The sequence below is a fragment of the Camarhynchus parvulus genome, chromosome 6 (assembly GCF_901933205.1).
Source record: "Camarhynchus parvulus chromosome 6, STF_HiC, whole genome shotgun sequence".
Taxonomy (NCBI): domain Eukaryota; kingdom Metazoa; phylum Chordata; class Aves; order Passeriformes; family Thraupidae; genus Camarhynchus; species Camarhynchus parvulus.
This window is the reverse complement of record NC_044576.1, coordinates 21789662-21812737: the sequence shown is the minus strand read 5'-3', so window position 1 is coordinate 21812737 and position 23076 is coordinate 21789662. Positions and strand designations below refer to the sequence as shown.

The window sequence follows — 23076 nt, the reverse complement described above, 5'->3', positions numbered from 1 at the left end:
AAGTGCTATGGGCTCCTTGGATGAGGAGGTGGAGGGGAGCAGCTCCCCTGGACAGAGAGCCTGTTTAGGGCTAGGGAGGAGCAGCCCCTGCAAGGCAGGAAGTGACAAGTGATCACATTTAAAGTCCCTTGTGGCAGGGGTGGAAGGAAGGAGAGCAGGATGAGGCTCCATGTGTCAGACATAGTTCAGTCCAACGACCAGGCACACAGGGCTGAGAAAAGCAGCTCTATCCTGTGGATCCCCAAGGGAATCTGGCCTGGGCAGGCCTGTGCTCCAGGGACTGATGTAGAGGTGGGGACAATTACCACCCACCAGGTAAATCGCGCATTTCAGAGCTCCAGTGACATGACCACAGCTGTGCTGTTGTAAGCACATCCCTGAACTCCATGAGATGATACTACTGCCTGTCTGGAAGCCAGAAGAGCCATAGGAAGTGACAAAGAGCCCCCAAAGGGACTCTGGGCTTCCTGAACAGAGGGTACCAAGCAGGGCCAGGCCAAGCACCTGTGCACACCGGGATCCCTTACCTTCTTGAGGAGCCAGGCTGGATAGCAACTGTGTCCAGTGAGCCCAGTTTGGCTCCCTCACATTTTCCAGGTGATTTTCTGTGTGCCAGCTTTGAAGACCAGTACAAGCCTAAGCACAAGCAGTGACTTGGGTACCCTGCCCTGTTGCCATGCCAGGAGGCTGCACGGCAGCTCACGGTGCCCATCCCTCCTTTCATACCGGATAGTTTCTTTCATCCGCCCTGTGCCCACCACACGTGCATCTCATCTCCACCAGCCCCACACGAAGTCGGGCTCAATGGAGCACCATGGCACAGGCACCTCAAGCAGAGGGAACGCTGGTCACAGCCAGGAGACGGCGAGCCCACAGCAGCTCTGCCACTGCTTTCCGGGAAGCCCGGGGACACGCGGGTCGGCCACGCACACGTGGGCGCCAGAGCCGGCGGGGCGGGCCGGCGGCGCCGCGGGAAAATGCGCGTCTGCCCCGCCCCCAGGGGGCGCTTCCCGCCAGTCCCGCCCGCACCGCCCCTTCCACCGCGCTTCGCGGGGCCGGGCCGACCCTCGTCGCCCCCGCCCGCCGCAACGATGGCGGCGAAGCCCGGGTGTCTGCCCGTCCTCAAGATGGCCGCCCGCGCTGCCGGGGCCGGGCGCCCCCTCAGGGTAATGCCCGCCTCTCGGCGCGCGGCCAGCGGCGAAAGGGTGCGCTCCCGGCTTGCCGCGCGCGGGCGGGGCGGTGCGGGGGTCGCCGGGAGCTGTAGTGCGGGGCGGGCAGCGGTCACGTGGCGCTCTCGGCAGTGGCCGCGCTGGGCGCAGAGGCGCCAAGATGGCGGCGCGGCGGGGCGGAGCGGTGCCCGCCGCCAACGGGGCCGGGGCCGGTGGCGCTGCCGCCGCGGCCGCTCCGCGGGGCTTGGCGAGCGGCGGAGCCCTACGCGAGCCGCCTTTCCGCGCCGGCAGCCCCCTGCAGGTAAGGGGCGCCGGGACGCGGCGGGCCGCGCCGTGACACGTGGAGGCCGGGCGCGGCTCCCGCGGCCGCTGCACCACGTGTGCCGGAGCGGGCCCGCCGCACCGGCGGCGGGCGGGGGTCGCAGCACGGGCCGGCGGCGCCTCCGCTGGTCCCGGAGTGGGGCGCCCTTTCTTTGGGTGGGGGAATGGGGTGTCCGCAGCTCTCCCGCCGGCGTGGGGCGTCGGCGGGGGGGACGTTACGGGGTTAGAGAGGCCGCACCACGGCCACGGGACCCGGCGAGACGGGTGGCTTGGTGTCCCCTGCGGGAGGTGACACCCCGGCCGTGGGTAATGGGGGACAAGGGGATGCTGCTCGCGTCATTCCCCCGCGGTCCCTCGATCCCGGCGCCGCTCTCTGCCACCTGCGGCCGCGGGGAGCTGGGGCTGGCGCGGTTTGGGACACCCGCCGGTTTCGGTGGCAGGACCTCTGTTTGCAGAACGTGGCCCGGGCCGAGAGGGGTTCCCCCAGCCGTACCGACAGCTGATCCACGGGAAGCGGGGCTTTATCCTTAGCAAGAGGTTCCCGCGCCGGGGCAGGTGTGGGGCGCGGTGCTGCCGCTGTCACCGGCCCCGGTGGGCGCCGGCTCGGTGCGGGTGCCCGGCCGTCTGACGGGGAGCGCGGGGATGCAGCACCCCGGGAGGGGACGCGGAGGCACCTGCGTTGTGTGTTTGTCGGGATTTTTTTGGGGAAAGCCCTGGGCTTCTGCCTCCGTCAGGATCCTGAGGGGCTGCGGGGGAGACACCCCCATCGCGACCCCGGGCTGGAGGACGCCAAGCCCGCCTCGCCCCTCCCCGACGCGAGCAGAGTGGGCTGCGTATGCGGGAAGAGAGGTGTGTTCCCGCCTGATGCTTTCCGAAAGCAGCAGAGGAATCCAGGGAGCATCCTCTGGCTGTGCCGCGCTGGCCGGGCGGAGCCCCCCGGCTTCCCGGGCTTACCCCGCGCCCTTGCCGGCAGCTCCGGCGCTGTAGGAGCAGCCTTGGCAGCCAGCCGGGGACCATGGCCGCCCTGTGCTCGGGGCGTAGCCGCAGCACGCCGGGCACACGTGTCAGCAGCGGCCTGCGGGGGCCTCCGTTGTCCCTTCCGGGGAGCAGAGCAGCGAGAGCAGTGTACCCTGCCGGATGGGTGCCGGAGGAGCTGGTGGCCTCGCTTAGACTATGTCCTTTGCAAGCAGTTAGCTCCAGTCCCGGTACCCAAAGCCCACTCTGGGGCTGTGGGCATCCTCCCTTCTCCCCGGCAGTGCTGGTTGCTTGGGCACAGCGTGGCCAGAGCCGAAGCCTGTCCTTGAACATTCCCGTGACCCTCTTTCCCTGCAGCGCTGCTTAAAGCAAGCACAGGGAGCTGTGAAGGAAGGCACGGCGGGTTCCCCCCTTCCCTCCGGGCTAGGAGTGACAGGGGTCTCTGGCAGGGAGGAGCGCGGGCAGGGACGCTGGAGCAGGCTGGGCTGGTTCGTACCCCCGCCCCGACGCACAAGCGATGCTCGAGTGATGAGGGCTGCAGGAGGTGCCCGTCCCCAGGTGGATCAAAGGGAATCCTGGGGGAACACAGCCCGGGCCGGTGACTCACGGCTGTGAGACTCCTTGTTGCAAGGCGCTGAGTCAAGGGACTCGAGGAAGGCATGGGAGATTGCCCGCCCGCCCTCCCTCCCGGGCTGCGGGCAGGAGCCACAGGAAGAGGCCATTTGAGTGGGAGGGTTTTACTTCCCTCCCTCCTAATGTCCAGCGCTGATCACAGCTGGAAACCTTTTATTACATGTTTTCTTTGGGGAGAGCCGCCCTGTGGCCAAATGAGCAGGGCTGTGCAGCCCCGGGGCGTCCTTCGGATCCCTTTGCCATCTACAGGCAGGGGTCAGATGGTCCCTGTGTCCCCGGGTTGCCGATGCTCCATCCTACTGGCTCCTTCGGTGGCCCGGGTACCTCTGCCTGCCGGTCACCGCTGACTCAGGGTTGCACTCGGGGCTGGGCGTGTGAGCCTGGATGTCCTCCCAGTATCTGTGTGAGGATTGGTGGGGAATCGCAGCCAGGCTGCGCCTAGAGGGCTGCCAGCAGGCTCTGCGCTGCGCTCTGACCAGCAGCCAGCACCGGCGAGGGAGGGGACTGGGGATGCTGAGCAGGAAAACTGCTCTAAAACTGCTCCATAGCCTGATCTGCGTGGTGGGGTGGTGTCACTGGTGGGCTCCACTTCCAGGCAGAGGGCTCTGGAACAGGCTGGTCTGGGCTGGCAGCCTGTCTGCTGAGCCCCAAACCACTGTAGATTCCTGGTCCTTAGGGCTGTCATGTCACAGACTGGGGGAATTTGGGATGGGTAGCTTCGGGGCATTGCTGTGGGTGTCCTGGATTTGATTCCCAGCCTGGTATTGGGGTGCCTGTGTTCTGGGGTTGCACAGGGCTCCTGGCTGTGCTGTGGCCAGCGGTACCCGCTTAGTCTTATCAGAGGAAGTCTCTGAAGAGCCTCAGGGACCAGGGGTTTGAGCATGTGGCTTTGGTGCTGTTGTGTTTTAGAAACGTCTATTTTGTGAAATGCCTACTGTCTCTCTGATGCAGTTTACTGCTTGCTAGAAGAGGATTTCAAAGTATTAGCAGCTTCTCTCTAGAGACAAGGTACAGTTTGTTCTGGATGGGCACAGCCTCACACAAACTGTGGTACCTACATGAAACAGAGGTGAACTGCATCATATGTGCATCCCCCAAGTTTGGCTGTATTCTCACGGCGCTGGTGCTGCTTCAAGGGCAGGAAGATGGGTCACAGCCTGCTCCTGGCTAGCTTTGGGAGGGAGGTGTACTCTCCCAGGGCTCTGTCCTTGGTGCCCTTATCTTCCCAGCCTCCATTATCTCTCTGCCTAAGCCCATCTACAAACAGGAATTCACATCCTGTCTCGTGCCGGTGGCAAGCCTGTGTTGCTGCTCTGCTCTGTGTGTCCTGTGGCTCTGCTCAACTGGAGGCTGCAGCCCCTTCCCTTGCCCAGCATCTGGCTTTTCCTGGCTGTCCTGCAGCATGGCTGTGTGACACCCTGGAGTGCAGTGCAAATACTTTTTTGAAGTTACCCAAGCATTCCTGGAGGTGGCTGGGGGACTGGAAAGGATATGGGGTTGGGAATTTGGAGGAGGAAGAGTAACAAAGCTGGTTTGGTCCTGGATTGCAAGCACAGACCATGTCCTCTTGTAGCCTTCAGCAGAGGTTTTGGGGTAGGGCTCCAGCAGTGGCAGCTGGCTGCACCCCTCTTGCTGACTCCTGCACTTTTGTTATGAGTTTCGTAATGGTTTTGGGCTTATCTGAAGCACCAACAGCCGGAATTGGAGGAGCGCGTGACAGTCCATGCGGTGGCTGGAGCTGGCCTGTCCCCTCCCTGTCCTGCAGGACCGTGTGTGGTGTTGGGTAGAGCCTGGTGTTTTATCCATTCATCTTTCCCAGTCATGCAGCTGCAAAGTGAATCAGGCAGAAATTTTCAGTGTGGAGGCATCCTGGGTAATTGGAAGGGTCTTGGGCTGAAAGCAGCACAGGCCTTTGGGCAGTGGACTCTCCTGAAAGCATGGGGGAAAGTGCCCTGTGCCACCTTCTGACCTCAGCTGCGTCCCACCTGCTTCCCCTGCGTGGTCAGGGTGCTGTTCAGAGCCCATGTGTACTGTGAGGAAATCAGTGCTGGTAGTGGGGTTGTGCAAAGTGTTTACCTGGCTCCCCATGCTCCTCAACAGTGCTTTTCCCTTGAGGATGATGACCTGAACTTAACATCGTTGGATGCAGAAACCATCTTAGAGGCTGAAGAGATCCTGGGGACAATGCAGAACTATCTTGACTCCTCTGTGATCTCCATCATTGAGGATCTTTCTCTGAGCGAGGTGGGAGCTCACACACAGATGTGGGATGTTGTGGCCGGGCTGGCCTTGGCTGTGGCATGGGTGGGGGTGATGGCAGTGTCCTCAGTGTCCAGGTCTTAGGGCTGTGTCCCATCGCCCTCTGAGACCATCCCTACCCTTGCAGCAGAGCAAGACCTGCCTGGATGCACAGAACGAGCTGTCCCTGCTGACTGCCATCACAGAGATCCTGGACAGCACAGATGATGAGACCTTGTCTCCCTTTGACACCATCATGGATGCAGAGCTGCTGACCTCACCTCGTGAACGGGAGAATACCTCGGTAAGTTGGGGGGCAGATGCAGCCTGACCCCAGAGCCCATGGGAAGATGCTCTGGCAGGGCTCTGCTAGGTCCTAGCATGAGGGTGCCCTGAAATAGTAGGACCCTGGTCCCCAGTACCCTGAGATGTACTCTTATGACTGTTCCAATGTGAGAGAAGTGCTCTGGAGGGCCATGCGCCCCCCTTGAGTCTTTATAAAGAGCCAGAGATGTGCCAGAGGCTTTGGGGAGCAGCATGTCCCCAGTGGGAGCTGTGTGCACTGTGGATGAAACAGGGCTGTTTGCTCTTGGGCTTTGTGGGGTGAAGTGCATGGGCACTGTGGGCTGGGGGTGGCCTGTGTCCTCCAGCAGCATAGACCTGCTACTGTCTCATCTTCTGTCCATCTTTCCAGTTTCAGAAGTTTCTCACCTTATCCCGCCCGTTGCTGGAGTGTGAGAGCCCTACCCTGGAACAGCCTAAGGCTCTCAGGCCTCTCAGCAACAGCAGCAGCAGTGTCTCTGTGGTTGGGAAGGTGAGCAGCTGAGCAGGGCAAGCTGAAGCAGCAGTGTTGGGGTGGTGCTGGGATAACTGCCTCTGCTGCAGCCCCCAGCCCCAGCCTTCCCTCCTGGCATGGGCATCCTTTCCCTGAGACTTTTGCAAGGCACCAGTGGCAGTGGGAGCAGGGTCTGCCTCGTGTGGTGGGTGCCAGGGACTGGGGATGCTTCCATAGGAGCATCAGATTTCCAGCTCTGTTGTGTTTTACTGGGCAGGTCAGATGTGTCCCAGCTTTTTGTCAGCCATGAGGCTTTGCTGTAGAGTTGCAGCAGACCCAGTTGGCTGTCCTGGGGGAGTGCTGCTAAAAGCCCAGGAACTGATGTTTGCTGTGGTCCCCCTTCCCAGACTGACACAGATGTGACCTGGAACCGTGCTACTCATGGCCTTGAGGACCCAGTGCTGCCAAAGAAGCAAGTCTGCAGTACCCCGAGAGTGGAGAGGAAAGTGAGCTGGCACCGAGCCCGAGAGCAGCCCCTGCCACAGCGCAGTGATGGGGAGGAAGAAGAGGAAGAGGCTGCCTTGAGCCTGGAACTAGACAGAAGCATGGAAGCTGTGGATTTCTGTGTGAGTGAGGCAGGGGCGGCACTGGAGGAGCATGAAGACCCCTGTATCATCAACACAGGTGACGTATCCCTGAGTGAGCTGGTGAAGTCCATGCACCCCTACTGCCTGCCCACCTTCACTGTGTGCCTGGACCCTGACACAGAGCCTGTGGCCAAGGAACTTCTGAGCAGTCCTGTCTTGCTGGAAATTGTACCTGGAGAGGGAGAGAGTGTGGAGATCCCTGTGGTTCTGCAGCCCTTGACTCCCAACTCCCCTGACCTGGAGCCCCAACTCCTGGGAGTAGAGGAGACTACTGGGGAGTCAATCCCAGAAGATCGTGGGGAACCGCCAGGAGCTCCAACCCAGGAAAATAGGTTGGAAGAGGAGAAGGAGGAAAAACTGCCTGGGAAGGAGACTTCACACGCTATCCCAGAGGCCACCTCCCCACTGGAGACAGCGGCACTTGGAGCCTCAGGTCCCAACAAGAGCTCCTGGCATAGCACAGAAGCCCCAGCAGGTGGAAAACGTGAATGCTCTGAGAAGGGACGGGGGCGTGAGAGAGCAAGGAAGAGTCGGAAAAAGAAAGCAGAGGAGGACCAAAGCAAGCAGGCCAGGCCTGGCAGGGACTGTGTAGCCCACCGGCTCCGTTCCACTGGCTCTGGACAGCCCCATGCCCAGGCAGCCATCAGCAGGCAGCGAGCAGAGTGTCCCTCTGTTCAGGTCTCAGACTTCCTGGCACAGCAGCTGGAGCGAGCCCGGAAGGAGGGGCAGATGGAGCTGCATGCTGAGCGGGCACCTCGGCCCCGGGGAAGGCCTCAGAGCACAGCAGGGGCCTTGCTGCCCAAGAAGGTGAAGCAGGAGCTGCAGAAGGAGCCAACACCAGAAACTGTGAATGTAGCCCTGGAGAAAAACAAGACTCTGGTGTCCCTGGAGAAGACTGCACCAAGCATGGAGGGGCAGCCAGCAGCTGCATGTCCCAGCCCGACAGACCAGGCTGAGAGCCAGGGAGATGCGCAGCCATCTGCCAGACAGAGCAGTGGGGTCTTGGAGGCTGCCTCTCAGCTCCCAGAGCAAGGTGTTGGGCTGGAGCCTGCCCAGAGGGTGCCAGCAGCAGAGCCAAGTGAGGGTCTGCCCAAGGAAGCCAAACCCAAGGCCCTGAGCCTGCGTGAGTACCGCATCCGCATGCTGCACCGTCAGCCCAGCGCGGGTGGCAGCCAGGAAGGCAAGAAGCAAGTGGCCAGCAAGTGGCCCAGTGTCCCTGAGCCTCCGACAGAGCTGGCGGAGATCCCCTGCCTGGTGTCACCCATGCGCTCCACCACCGAGGCAGACAGTGCTCAGAAGGGACCAGACAAACCCACCAGCCCTGCTGCTGTCCCTTCTCCTGCCAGCAAAGCTCCCACTGCTCTGACTTCAGCCCCAGCACCTGCCGCAGCTCCACCACCACCATCAGCACCAATGCCTTTTGTTGCACCAAACATGCCCCCAGCTGCTGGGGTGGCCCCCCCTGGGATGCCGCCAGCCTCTGCCGGTGCTTATGCCCTTTACCCACCAGTGCCTTCCTGGCCCTGCTTCAGCCCGCAGCCCATGGGCTGCCATGGTTTGCCCCCACCACCCAGTCCCAGCTCCTCCAGTGCTTTTCACGTGGTGCCTGGCCTCCCGCCTCCAGCCATGGCCTGGCCCCCTCCACCTTTGCCACCCCCGCCTCCATTTGGCCCAGGTGGCCCCTATGCCCCAGTTGGGTGGGCGCCACCATCCTACTGGCCTGGAATCCCCGTGCCGCCTCCAATGCCTTCCCTTGCATACAGGGACCCCGGAGCAGCAGTGCAGGCCACCACCGCCTTCCCAGCTGGCAGCCACCCTGACACAGCCCCTCTGCATGGGCAGTCTCCTGCTGCCTCTCTGCTCAGCTGCCCGGAGCCACCAGCCTTCCCTGCCCAGTCACCTGCTGCCCCGAGCAGCGAGATGAGGCCTGCAGGTGGCCCGGCCAGGCCAGCGGCTGGCAGGGTGTCAGATCCCAGGAGGCAGGCACGGCTGGCAGGGGAGAGCTCCCTCCCCAAGGCCCCTCTGGCCCCAGCCCAGCCCCTGCCAGCCCCCTCAGCTGCCACTGCCCAGCCCAGCAGCATCCCTCCTGCAGTGCCAGTCCCCCAGGCTGTCCCCACCCAGCCTCCAGAGGAGTCCCAAGCTGCAACTCCCAACCAGCTCCCAAAGGCTCCCCCAGCTGCCATCTGCTGCCCAGCAGAGGAGTCCCCTGCCCCTGTTGGGGAGTCCCCTGGGACCCACGCCACGGAGAAGGCTGTAGAGCCAGGGAAGGAGGCAGCGGATAAAACCTCGTTGGAGCCCAAGGCAGCTGCTGGGCAGGAGGTGTCTGGCCAAAAATCCACCTCCCAGGCTGTGGCACCACCACGGAAAGCAGGTCGAGAGAGCAGCCTTCCCACCAAGGCACCCCATGTGCGGCCATGGAGGCACCAGCCACTCCTCAGCCCAGCCCAGCCCAGAGACAGCAGCAAGGACATTGTGCAAGCCTTCATCAGCGAGATCGGTGAGTGGGAGGGCTGCAGGATGCTGGGTTGAGTGTCAGCAGCCAGCAAGGCTGCAGTGCTGCTGGCAGCCTGGGTAGCAGGACCGGTTCCTGGCACTTCTGGGGATGAGGGTGGCAAAGCCATGCCCACAGGCTTGCAGTCTCTTCCCAGTACTCTGCTAGGATGTTGCCTACAATTGATGGTCTGGGCTGGCTGTCCTGAAACTACTTCCTTCTGGGACTACAGAGCTGGCTGCTCCTGTCCTTGTGGGAGACACACAGCTGCTGCAGGCTCTGTTACTGCTGTTCCTCCCCAGTGCTTGTCCCACCATCCAGGGAGGCTAATGCAGGGGGAGAATGGGGTTGGGGTGCATCACTGTAGTGCTGGGGGAATTCTAACTGATCTGACTTGCTGTGCTTTCTCCCTGGCTCAGGGATTGAAGCCACCGACCTGTCCAGCCTGCTGGAGCAGTTTGAGAAGTCTGAAGGTGCGGATCTGGCATGCCATCCCCTGCAGGGCTCCCTCTGTGCCATGCTGGCCTCCCGGGCTGTCCATGCTCCCTGTGTCAGGATGGTAGTGGGAGGGCTGTGATGCTGCTGCCTGTGGGCTCATGTTACCCTGCCTGGGTGTTTTGTCCTGTGCCTCCATCTCCTTGGCCTGTGGAAATATCTGGGGGTCCCCATGGCAACCAAAGGGGTGGTGAAGAGTCTGTGAAGGATAAAGGATGTGCAGCTCCTATCTTCAGGGAGCTGGGTTTCAGGTGCTCTGCTCTTCCAGGCTGTTCTTGGGGTGCTTTGTTGACGCTGTCCTTCAGCCCTATTTGGTGCCCCTCTCACCTACCTGTTCTCTTTTCAGCCAAGAAAGAGGAAACTCCTGTACAGCCCCCTGAGGAACGGCAGCTGACAGGGAGCTCTGGGTGAGTATCAAAACCTTGGCAGCTGGTGCCCAGCATGGAGCCCAGCAGAGCAAGGGCACAGGGCAGCTTTCAGTCCTGGCAGGATTTGAAGTGTGGTGGTGCTGTGTCCATTGGCCCGGGAGGGGCTGGGCTTGTTGCTGGACTGTGACAGAGCTGGTACTTAGAGGGGAAAAACTGGGACAAGCAGTGATGGGTATGACAAGGCTGTGCAAGTTTTATCCTTGCAGCTCTCTTGCATCCTCTGTCCTCGTGAACTGGCCAGTGGGGCAGATTGAGTGGGGAGTGCGGCTGGGCTTTGCTTGCTGTGTTTGACAAAGCTCTTTTCCCATTCTCAGACCTGAGACCCAGCAGGAAGCACCAACCCAGCAGGACAGGAAGCCCCCAGATGGGCTGCAGGCCTCTGAGCTGGCCAATGTGGCAGGTAAAGAATACTTGGGACAGAGGAGGGTAGTATGCCATGTCGTGGCAGGGCTGCAGTGTGTCTGAGGGGACACCTTGGGGAGTGAGGGGGGCTGGGATATGAGGGAGCCCCAGCTAGGTGGGTTGCAGCAAAGGGCTGCTCTTGTAAGCGTTCTGGTGCTCTCCCAGGCCTCACGCCCCCAGCGACACCTCCTCACCAGCTCTGGAAGCCTTTGCCTGCTGTCTCACTGCTGGCCAAGACCAAGTCACCTGGGTCCTTGCCTCAGGAAGGGCCCCAGAAGACAACCAAGCTGACGAAAGCCAAGCCACTGCTCCCAAACAAGATCCAGGTGAAGAGCGTGGTGCCGGCCCCTGCCAGCACAGCCCCCAGCCACGTCTGCTCGGGAGACCACGACTACTGCATCCTGGGTGCACCGCAGCCCGAGAGCAGCAATAGCCCTGGCACGCAGCCCCCTGCCGAAGGAGGCTCCCGCTGGAATGTCAAACACCACCAGGACATCACTATCAAACCCATCTCCTCCTTAACCAAACGGACGCTGGACCAACCTGAGCCCACCCCACCAGCCCCCGACACCACCATGGGGCACAGCCCGGAGCCGCTGGGGATGGCCTGCCCATCTCCCCTGGATTATCGGACTACCATCCCCAACAAGGCCAGCACTGGGTGCAGCAGTCCCCCCACCTCAGTGCTCCTGTCTCCAGCTGCATCCCCCTGCCGGGAGCAGGAGGTGCGGACTCCCAGTGCCCAGCCCAGCCATGCTGCTGCCAAGAGGTCCCTGCGCTGCTACCGGAGACCCCAGGACTCACCCAGCCCCTCTACCGACAGCTGGAGGGCTGGCCGGAGCCGTGCCAGCCGTTCTTTCAGCTCCAGTTCAGATGGAGCTAGCGAGTCCTCATCTTCATCTTCATCCTCGTCCTCCCGATCCCGGTCACGGTCGCTCTCCCCACCTCCCAAGCGGTGGCGAAGGTAAGCAGTGCATTGTTGCTGGCTCTTGGGGCAGTGTCTTGGTTTGAAAAGACAGGTGTCTGCTAAGGAGGGCAGGAGCCTCTCTTGAAATTGAAAATGTAAACCTCCTCCCTCCAAATTATTATAATTTTGAAATTAAGGGGCTATCAGGCAAAGATATGGGAATAGAAATAACAGTTCTTTACTAGGAAAATTAAAATAAAAATGCAGTAATACAAAAAAACACCGGCAGAGTCAGAATACAACCTGATTAAATGGTGGCTGCCATCCTCCTGGAGTGACAGGTGTGGTTCTGTTGAAGCAGTGATCCTGTAGAAGGGTGTAGTTTTCCTCTGAAGGTCCAGTGGTGGTGTAGATGGGCCTGGTCTTCCTCTGGGCATCCGGTGGAAAAAGGCTCCCCTGGGTTTCCAAATATCAGATTTTTCTTTAGGTAGGAATGCTTGGCTCCTCCCCCTGGGTGGAGAATTTCACAATGGGATGATGTAATTTTTTGCAGTGAAAGTCAATGGCCCATTAACTGAAGATATTTCCCTGTATGAAGGATGGGTAATGGAAGAGATAAAGAACACTGCTGCACCTGGTTTCAACAGGTGGTGATAGAATACCTGTAGTATTTCTGGTTACATCTTTCATTGCAGCCTAAGACAGGCAGTTGTCCAGAGGCCAGTCTTTTGCAGGAGCCCAGACACATCTTTATGGTCCTACTAGGTGGCTGGATTTGATGCTTGTGGCCCTTCTGAAGAGATGTTTGGCTCACAGAGGGTGGGGGAGCTGCAGCAACACCCTGACCATCCAGTTCTGGCTGCAGCCCACATCTGGACCCATATGCCTTCAAAGCCACCACTGAGCCAGACTTCCTTACTCCTTCAGAAACACCCAAACCATGTTACAAGTCCTTGGCTGCATCTTTGCTTTTTTTCTGGAGTATTACAGCAGGTGTTCATATTTGTGCTGTGGGACTGCTGCAGCCCTTGGTACAGAAATGAGAGGAACCTCAGTGGAGCTCTCCAGGGAGCTGCTGGAGGCAAGCAGGGAAAAACCTGTCTGGCTCAGCTGCCTCAGGGGCTCCCTGTTCTCCTTATGCAGGTGGCTGTGTAGGAAAGTGGGACAACTTGGACTCTGTGGGATGCATTTCTTTTGGAGTCCTTGTGCATCTGAGTGATGTGCAGCCTGTCCCAGCTGGGCTGGGAGGCACTGGAGGTAGTGAAGGGTTTCTCCTTCTGTAGTTCTCTTGGTGTTCAGCCAGTTCTGGAGACATCCCTGGGCATGAGGGGCCTGTCCAACCAAGACCCCTTCATTGATAGCCAGTAAATGCAGAGGCTGGAGCTGGAAAGGGCAGGTATAAAAGTGCCATGTTTCATGGATGTGAAGCTTGGGGATTGTGAAGCAACACATCTGGCTCGGCTTTCGAGCAAATCAGCTGGCCTTGTGCCAGAAAATGTCCCTATGTACTGTGCCACCCTGACTTGCTGTCTTCCAGGAGAATGTGGCATAGGAATATGTGGCAGAGCCAGGCAGCGTGCCCTGCCAGGGTTTGCCTATGGCAGGGACCACCTGTGGCCAGCATGTCTGGAGAGAGACTGTGCTCCTGGCTGGAGGAAGCAGAGCTTAATCCCAGCTGTGTTTTGGTCCTGCTGTCCTTAAGGTTTCCCTGGCCCTGCTGGAGAAGCTCTTGCAGTCTCTTTTCACATGGCTGTTGAGCATGAGGTGGATATAGTGTTGTCCTGTGCATCGTGTGGGGCTCAGCACAGAAGTCCCAGCCCTTTCTGAGCCCTCCCAGGCACAGCCCTGTGCTTCACAGTGCCCCCATGACTATTTCTTGTTCTGTGGAAGCTGTGCCTCCTGTGAGCCTGCTCCCTTTTCTCTGTGGCATTGGGAGCCAAATGGAGCAAACATTTCTGTAGTGTTGCTGCCCTGGCAATCATGCTGGGGATGGGTCCTGTCTGAGTGGGATGCTGAATACCATGGGGACAATGGATATCTTGTTCTGCTTTGGAGCCTTATGATGCTGGACAAAGGGAAGGCTCAGCTGTATCTCTCCTTCTCCCAGGTACCGCTCAAGATGTTCCCACAGCTCCTCCTCTCGCTCCAGCTGTGGGTCATGTGGCAGGTCCCGGGACAGGTCTTCATCCTCATCATCAACGTCCTCCTACTCATCCAGGTCTACATCCCGCAGCCAGTCCCGCTCCCCCTCACCCCGCGGGAGGAGTAGCAGGTGGAGAAGGTGAGCGTGGCCATCCTGCAGAGGTGTGAACTCTCCCCAACCCATCTCCCAGCCTTCTGTGGAGGAGGGATGGACCCACTCCTTTAAGACCTCCCTTGTGTTTGGAATCACTCTTCTGACACCCCTATGATTCCATAGCTCATGTGTCTGGTTTCTGCCCTGACAGATACAGCTATGATGCACAGGACCACTACCAAAGGCAGAGGATCCTCCAGAAGGAACGTGCAATAGTGAGTGATGGACGGCTGGGAATCTGGGACTGGAAATTTGGGGGTTCACAGCCCCTCTGTCACTTCAGAAACAGAGGGGGTTTCTGCAGGGGGCTGCAGCCTTGCCAGCAGCATTGCTGGGAGGCCCTGGCCAAGGCACAGTGTGGTGGGAGGCCATGCAGGGAGGGTGTTCTGTGCGAGAGGTTCTGCTCATGGATGGGACATTCCTGCCCACAGGAGGAGCGTCGAGTTGTGTTTATTGGCAAGATCCCCAGCAGGATGACACGGTCGGAGCTGCGGCACCGCTTCTCTGTGTTTGGGGACATTGAGGAGTGTACCCTGCATTTCCGCTCCGAGGGGTAAGAGCTGTGGGAAGATGGGTCAGTCCCTTCACAGGGATGAGTCCTCTTGGCCCTTTTCCCATTACTCAAGGGGATGTTGCAGACCAAGGGGGGACAAACATAACTGTTGCTGCTGATCTCCTCCAATGTCAGGGATAACTATGGCTTTGTCACCTACCGGTATGCTGAGGAAGCCTTCGCTGCCATTGAGAGTGGGCACAAGCTGCGTCGCCCAGACGAGCAGCCCTTTGACCTGTGCTTTGGGGGCCGCAGGCAGTTCTGCAGGAGGAACTACGCTGACTTGGGTGAGTTGTACAACCTCCAAGTTGAGAATTGTCCTCTCTGGGTCCTTCTCTTCTTTCCAGAGGCATAGGAGTCCCCATCCTTGGGGTCAGTCAGGGTTGGCAGCAGAACTGCATCCAGGAGCTGTCCTGCCCTGAAGGATTGAATGGGGGCTCCCTGTCTCTCCAGCACTGTGTTGGAGGCTGGCCCAATTCTGGGTCTAGAGGCTGGCAGGTGAAACAAGATAAGAACTTTACTGTGGGAATGGCCATTGTTTCCATGGGCTCAAGACAGCCTCTCCCCATCTCTTCCAGATTCAAACCGTGAGGATTTTGACCCAGCTCCTGTCAAGAGCAAGTTTGACTCCCTGGACTTTGACACTCTGCTGCGGCAGGCACAGCGCAGCCTGCGGAGGTAGCAGCAGGCAAGGCGGAGCACCCGCCCCCAATTTTATACTCAAATACAAAAGGCAAAAAAAGAATGGAGAGAGATATGAGATTTTTAATAAAATGAAAAAGGAAAAAAATTTGTTTTATAACCAGTATTTAAGGAGGATGGGTCATTGGCCTTCAACTGGAGCAGTCCAGGCAAGTGGCAGCCCTGGGCTTGCCCCAGACATATAATAAATATGGATGCCCAAACAGCAGTACTGCCTTGTTTCCTCTTTTGCATGGGCTATTCCCAGGTGTGGGCTTAGGCTGTGCCCCCCTCAAGACCCCAAGGGCTCCGCCTGTAGTATGGCCCATTGAAATGTTGCACAGGTGATGGACTGGGCACAGGAGTGGGATGTCTGGGGAGAGGGGCAGGATTGAGGTCACCGAGTGTGTGACTGTCACCATGGCAGCCTGCAATGGCCTGGCACGGGGTGACTGCCTCTCTGAGGACCCCTCTGACAGTCTCTTGTGCTCTGCTGGCTGAAGGACTTGGCACCCTGAGGCTCCCAGCCGTTTTGGGGCCACCTGCACCACCCGCAATGGCCACAGGGGGGCAGTGCAAGATGCTCCACGGCCGCTCCCAGCAACGGGCTGGGAATGGGCTCAGCCGTTGGCCAGAGCTCGAGCAGGGCTCTGCTCGCTCCGAGCCCACGGCCCTGTGTGCCTGTCCCCTTCGAGCCTGCTTCTTGGTATTGCTTCGGCTCGCCAGAAAGAGAGGGGAGACATCTCATCTCTGGGTTTCCCCTGAGGGAGAGGTGTTTGTGTGACTGAAGAGAGATTACAGCTGTCTGCAGGGGCATGGTGCTTGGCAGGAAAGGATGGCCAGTGGCAGGGAGGGATGGATGGCGCCTGTCTGGGCCCTCTCAGTGCACTGCAGCTCATGGAGGAGAGGAGCGATCGCAGGCAGCCCCCAAGGGAGCAGGCTTGGGCCTGCTGCCAAGCATCTTTCCTGCTCCCTGTTCTTGTGCTGGCAGTCAGAGAAAAGCTGTGCCTTGGACTGCTCCTGGGCTGGGACAAGCTTGGGGGTCCCTTGCAGGTGGCAGTGCTGACTGAGAATGCTGTCATGGCATCGAGTACCCTGGCTTCAGGACTGGGACAGGCTTGCGGTAGGGTGCAGTGGCACCTGTTTAAGCCCTGTCTTGTCACACCCTGGGTTAGGAAAGCCTGCAGCTGCCCAGCTGGGAGGTGTGGAGGGAAGTGATAGGCAGGGGATGGACCCCCATGCCATTCCCAGGGTTTGTCATGGTGTTTGGGGTGGGCAGGGGCTGGTCAAAGTCCCTTCAAGATCCCTTACTTGGTGGAGGCAGCACCCACTCCAATAGTGTGAGAGCATGGAGGGGAATAGGGGCAATAAACCCAGGGTGGGGGGTTCAGCCAAGTTGATGCTGATGTTGCCACTTGGATCATGTTCAAGGCTTTGAGCCCTTTGTGGCTGTGCCTGGGTGTACTGCAGCACTCTTATGGACTGGTACTGTGGCTAGAGCCCACCTCTTCCCTCGCTGCTCCCCTAGGTGGAGCAAGGTGCTCCTGCTCCTGCCTGCACCCTGGTGACTTGTGCTGCTGCACTGCTCAGCCCAGGGAGGCCTCTGCAGTACCCAGGGATGGGGGGTACAGTCAGGCTGCCTGCAGGTGGGCCCTGAGTGAGCTCCCACCCTGTCCTCTCCTGCCTGGCCCTGGACTTTGCACAAGGGAGGGTCCAAGGAAGCAGCTGCTGGCAAGGATGTGAGTGGGATAGAGGGAGGCAGGCAGGGGACTGTTAATCAGTAATGCAGTTCTTCCAGGGACATAGAAGGAGGGGGTGACACCCAAGGCTCAGTGGGGTCTTGTGGGGAGGATGTGTGTCCCCTTCTGTGAATTCATGCAAAACCCTGTGGCTGCAGCACACCTGCAGCCCCTCTCCTGCCCAGAGCTGCTAGGCCAATGGTGGTGCTGACCAGCATCTCCCTGGTCTCAGAGCTGCCACAGGAGTGGCAGATGTGGATCCAAGCGTTACAGGGAGTGCATCTCTTAAATCAGCTGTGAAAACACTCTCCAGCTGTTGGGTGATTCAGATCTGAGGAAACTCTTGTATGTCTTAGAGCTAGGCTTGTTTCTACAAATACTTGAGGTGATCTGAAAGTTTCTTTACAGCCTTTCCTTGAAACTGTGGTGCATCTGAAGAGGCAGGCAGGAGCAGGTAGTGTTATAGGAAAAGTGGATTGGGCATGGGGGATGTTTGCTCTCAGCAACCCTGGGAACCCCTGGGCATATGCTATTCTATGGACCTTAGGTGTGTGCATTTGGACAGCCCTGTGAGCATGGCATCACCCCAATATGTGTGCTGCTGACTGTTGCATGAACAAGGCTATGTGCTTGTGCTCCTACAGCTGGGCTGCACATGGTCCCCTCTCCTCCCACTGATCCTGTGGGTGATGAAAGGCAGGGGGTATGAAAGCGTTTGTGTTGCCAAAAGAATTAGCACCCTGCTGTTGTGCCCTATAAATCTTCTGAGTGTTAGAGGTTGGCTTTATTCCCCTGTGTTACAGTTTAATGGTTTCCGTTAGCAATAACCTGTCCCTGTGTTCTTGGTTATTGATTTAAGGTTTGTTGTGGAGGGTGTGAGAGTTGCAGAAAGGTGTTTTCCTGCTGTCCAGCCAGTGGCAAAGGCACTGTTGCAAAGAGGAGGCAGGAGCATGGAAAGCAGTGCACAGCCAGCTCTCTGCAAGCAGGAGTGCTGGTGGAAGCTGTCTGGAGAGAACTGGGGACAGTGGCAAGGAGCAGCACTTGGAGCATATGCTTCGCCCTGGCAGGCAAGCCAGAGGTGAGGAGCAAAGGTGAGGTTTTGTAGGAACCCCAGTGCTGTTGGAAACAAATCTGCTTCACCATAGGATAGCCAACCTTCCTCCTGCAAGTAGCAGCACCCTTTGCTGCCTGTGTGAGTGGCTCTGCCTCGAGGTGCAGCAGCCCATGGCTGGGAGCCACACAGAGGGTGTTTTATGAGAGGTCACTAAGCAGAGCTGGGGTTTTCACTCTGTTTCTCTTCAAAGCACTCTCAGCCTTTCCCTTTCTGTTCCTGCTACAGACTCCAATCTCCAGCAGTTGTCCCTTTCTGTACTAGGCCCTGTTATCTACAGTCTTCTTCTGAAGCAAATCTCTAAAGGATTGATGCTGATACCATATCTTCCTTCTCCCTTTCCATTTTAATTCTCTCTTGCATTAGTATGTTCTGAACATGATCTCCAAGCTAGAAAGCAGCTAGAAGGGCATCCAAATTGGTCTTTCATAGTGGGTAAAACCCACAAGATGAGGGACTTGTGCTCTGTGCATAAGCTGTTTTGGAGCCCATGTGCAGAAGGCAGTGGGGCAGCAGAAGAGCCTGACAGAAGCACTCCTTGCACATCTCTGCCCAGGGCTGAAGACTGCACAGCCCATGTCTTCATTTCTTTGCAGAGCTCAACATTTTCTCAGCAACAGCACAGTCCCATATCCTCAGGAAAGTTTATTCTGAGACCATGGAGTTGGGTGCTGCCAGGTGTGGAGTACCCACATTTCTGTGAGGTAGGTGTGCTTTCTCACACTTAGGATATTCACACTTAGAAGTTCAGCATACTCATCCCAAAAGCTGACAGGGACCCCTGTGGGCAGAGGTGCCAGGCAGGAACCTGGCTATGGTCCTTGCTGTTGACACCCATTCCAGACCCTGGGACCACCAGTCCTCGAGATTCAGACTTACTCAACATACACAAGGGCTCAGAGCTCCTGACCCAAGCAGAGGTTGCTGCTGTGGCACATCTGTGCCTCCCCAACCTGGGTTCCCTCCACCAGGAGCTTCACAGGGGTACCCAGCTCCAGGGTGCCTGCTGAGAGTGGCTATGGCAGTCTGGTGCTGGGATCGATGCAGGTGGGCTCAGAGGAGCCTCAGAGAGCTGGGAGAGGTGCTCACCCCACTTTGGCATGTAGCACCCTCAGATTTGCGGCTCCCTCACTCACCACACTTCCTCTGCTCTCTTAGATATTCCTCATCCTAAATCCCTGCCTGCCTGCTTGCAAATAAGCCCTGGAGGTCAGCCAGTGGTTGTGTGTCCTTTAAATCTGTGCTTGTAGAGCTGAGAGCCTGGGTTAATGCCCCTGTTCCCTCTTACAGCCGCTGCTGCAGCTACTGTGTGTGCTTGTGTTCGCATTGGGAAGTCCTCCAGGGTCACCCTGTAGTCCAATGTCTGCAGCTGGAAGTAAGCATGCAATGAACATCCTGTTGGTGCCTCTAGTCTGGACACCTGCTCCTCTCACCTCACAAACCAGGTGCTACAAGTGCTTTCTGACTCCTCTCAGAAAAAGACCTGCAGCTGTAACATGCTACAGGAAGCAGGCAGGAAGATTAAGGGACCATTGGTCTGCAGCTTGGCAATAGCAGAGAATTAATGAAACAAAATTACATAAAGTCTAGAAAATAGATGTGAACTTGGGGAAGTAAAAACCCGAAGCAAAACAAAACAAAAAGGCCCCAGTCAAAACCACACACACACAAAAAATGCAACCGCAATTTTTCTGTCAATCTGGGAAAATTCCCTCCTGACCCTAATCTGGCAATAGCATTAAGCCTGATGTGTGAGCAGACCTCTGGGACTGTAATGCTAGGAGCACCAATGCATGAGACCTAGAGCTTGCCTTTAGTTTCTCAAAGGAAGGAAAACCTCAGTACCTTTAGCAGCAAATTAGGAGGGAAATTATATTCTTCATCATCACAATGACCAGCAGAAACCCAGAAGCCTGGGGTAAAGCAACATCTCCTCCAAACACCCTTAGTATTGCTGACTCCTTGGCCAACCTGGATGTGTATTCCAGGCTGAGCCGCCCATTTCCAGGGTTCCTTCACTTAGAAATTAATGGAGGGAATTTTAACAAAGTGTGTGTTAAAATGATGCAGGTTTTTCTGCCTCATTACCCTTCTCAGAAGGCTGGTCCAGAACATTAATCCTGGCAGGGGTAGAAGCTCTCTAATTCACCATCTAAACTTATTAAATACTTTTTGCCATTATCATACATCTTGCATATTTTCATAACAATTTTATTTATAATTTTCTTTTGGTGGTTCTTCAGAAATACATCTGTCCCCTCTCAGCCTGTCTGGCCAGAAGAAACCAAACTCTTTTAGTAGATTCTTAATCAGCTAGTATTTGTTTGTCTCAGCATCCAAATAGGTTTTTTCTGTGCAGTGGAAATTTATCCTTCCTGGGTGTAGAGCTGCAAGGATATTCTGGAGAAAGTCTCACAATGCCTTGCGCAATGGCAATAATGTTTCTGTCTCTGCTAAAAATAACTTGTCTGATGCATCCTAGCATAGTGCCATTCCTTTTCCACAGAAGCATCACGCTGCTGCTTCATATTCATCCTTCAGTGCAGTAAGGTCTTTTTATTCCTTCGAAGCTTTAATTTCATCAGTTTGTAGCAAATGTCACTGCTGCTGGTCCCCAAGTGTTTAATCTGCCCTTTCTGCCATTAAATTTCACCCTGCTTCTCTCATCCCTTGACAAGGTCAAGGTCCCCTTCTTGCCCTATGAGGAACTATTACTCTCAGCATTTGCAATACCTCCCAACTGTCTGCTCCCTCTGCATTTTGGGAGCTTGCACATGGCTCTTCTGAAATTACCAATGGATTTACTAGCCTGAATTTATTCTCAGAATCTGTGGTTAATACCTGTCCTGCAGCCTGGTCATGCTTGTGTCTGATGCAGCCTGGGCAGTTTCTTCTGTATCTCCTCTCCAGCTTTGGGACTGATCTTCACCTTTAGCAGCATTCTCTTCTGGTTTGTAGTGCATCATCCTTTACTCTGAATTGAGTGCCTCAGTCTAAGAAACTGGCAGCCCCATCTAAGGGATTATTTCTATTGTGCTGTTCCTGTTTCGCTAGGTACCTCCTCACTTCCCATGTTCCCTTCATCACTTTTACTGAAACAGAGTTAAATCCACTTTTGGGGTTTGATTGCAGCTGGTTCATGTCTCCTCTCCCCTCACCTCTCTCCCTGCAGGGGTACATTTGGTGTTTCTTCCTCCCTACATGTCTGTTCCCTGACTGATAGAGCAGGCTTACCATTCAGTGAAGCTGTGTCTGAAATGATGTTGTGTTTTATGTTATACTAAATCGATATGGAAATTTGCTTTCTGTCTTGTCAGAGGATATCTGAGCACTGCTATTCTGGCACGGTTTACTGCCTGGCGTTCACTGTGAAATTAAAGACTCCTATAATTGCACAGTTCCTACTCTTTATCCGTCTTGTAGCCTTGAAGACAGCACAGCTTATTCTCAAGGCTAAGTCTGGTGTATATGTAGCCAGCCCCTGAGAATAACGATCCTGTGCAGGGTCCTTTCTACCACCCTTTCACACACCTCCTCAGGACATATCTTATCCATGTCATTCCCTTTTATGTCCATACAATGACCTGATTTACTAGCAGTGCTTCATGACTTCCTGCTCTCCTCCAACCTACCAGGTCCTGCCAGCCAGCTTCTACTCCCGCTTATCTCTGCGGCTTTGTTCCAGGTGGCACACTCTGCCTGTGCCAAGCATTCCAATGCATGCTGGGATGCACGATCCTCTGGCTCAATGCCTTTCCAGTATGCCAACACTCTGGCTTGCCTGATGTGGCCACAGCAAATGACAAAACTTGGGGAGAAGCCTACAAAATCAGTACCAAAGGCTGTGACAAAATCTGAGGAGAAAAAACTTGTATGAGGAGTGGATGACTGAGATAAAGGGCATGGTGTTTCCAGCTTAACCTCAAAAGATTCTGGTTAGAGGATGACAGAGCCTTAGGTGATAACGCTGGTTGGACAAATGGCTTAACACTTCTCAGCTTAATCCAAGGGAGACCCACAAGTTTGTGTGAAAATGCTAAACAAGGTAAATTGAGTGTGACTGGAAGGCTTAGTCGATGGGTGAGTTACAAGGTTGTGAAATTGTGTACGATATCAATATAGCGTACAAGCACTGTTCCCAGGTGAACTGGTATTAGAAACTGCATCTTCAAATAGCATATTTTTAGAGGCAGAAAGTGTGTAGAGAAGTAGCAGAAAATACACTTTTTCAGTTACCAAGAGACAGCTGGAGCTTGTCCCTAAGTAAAGCAGCTCTCCTTCAAGTACCTGGGGGTAAAGTGATTGCTGCATTCCACTCATTCACGAGAGCAATGCTGCATAAGCTCAGGAAGCAGGACTTTACCGGCTCTAGCCCTGCAACCCAGAGCAGCCATGACTGACAGCGTCATTCAGGTGACCTGGAGCACGACATCTATTGCCCATCAAAGGACTTGTGAAGTGCACAAAGAACACTGACTGTGTGGTGCAATGAAGATGTGGAGACCAGGCAATGTCTGTGTACCAGAACTTCCAAGACCTGGGATTGCACTTAGCCTGTAGGCAAAGCACTCAATTTGTTATAAAAATTAAGTGAATAAGAGATGATCATAATGTTTGGGGAAACATCTGGTACAATGAATAAGAAACTACTTCAGGCTAAATTTGTGTTTTTACAGGCTTTGAAGTCTGGCTAAGGGACAGTTAGACCTCACTGTGGTCCATTTTCACCAGTGGACAAGAATGAGTTCTACTTACAATCTCATGTGAGTGAAAAGACCTGCAAGGATGTATCTGCTCATGAATTGTAGCTGCCACTGGAGGAAAAAGAATAAATCAGACTCCTCCGGATGCTGGTGGAGGCAGACTTCGAGAAGGTAATGCTATTAATGGCCTAGATAAAAAGAATAGGTCAGAGCAGGACAGGATCTCTGGAGTGCCAACAGCAACCAGGGAAAGAGGGGACAGCAGCCAATACCACTTACTGCTATGGACAGGTGTTCTCTTAATCCCCATCTCTATCAACATCTCTAAACATTTCCATGCGATAGCAAGGTTGGTGAATCCATAACCCCTCCCAGAACAACAAGCTGGGCTCAGTTTTGTCTTTGTTTTCTCTCTCTCCTGGTGCTTTGAATAGTGGCTAATTCCTCAGACCTCGGTGCTTCCCATTTGATTATTCACTTCAGAGTTATCTATTAATGAAATGTAAGTTAAC

General features: G+C 56.2%; 1 protein-coding gene across 1 annotated transcript; it reads left to right on the top strand.

Annotated features, from left to right (window-relative positions):
* The first annotated feature begins 1314 nt into the window (after positions 1-1314).
* Positions 1315-15237, top strand: PPRC1 (PPARG related coactivator 1). Its single transcript, XM_030951568.1, has 14 exons — positions 1315-1470; positions 5199-5342; positions 5485-5640; positions 6031-6150; positions 6519-9255; positions 9669-9722; positions 10091-10151; positions 10487-10572; positions 10740-11538; positions 13589-13762; positions 13929-13992; positions 14209-14330; positions 14466-14617; positions 14909-15237. The coding sequence occupies exons 1-14, from the start codon at positions 1330-1332 to the stop codon at positions 15010-15012; spliced, it is 4914 nt and encodes a 1637-aa protein (XP_030807428.1). The 5' UTR covers positions 1315-1329; the 3' UTR covers positions 15013-15237.
* The last annotated feature ends 7839 nt before the right edge of the window (positions 15238-23076 follow it).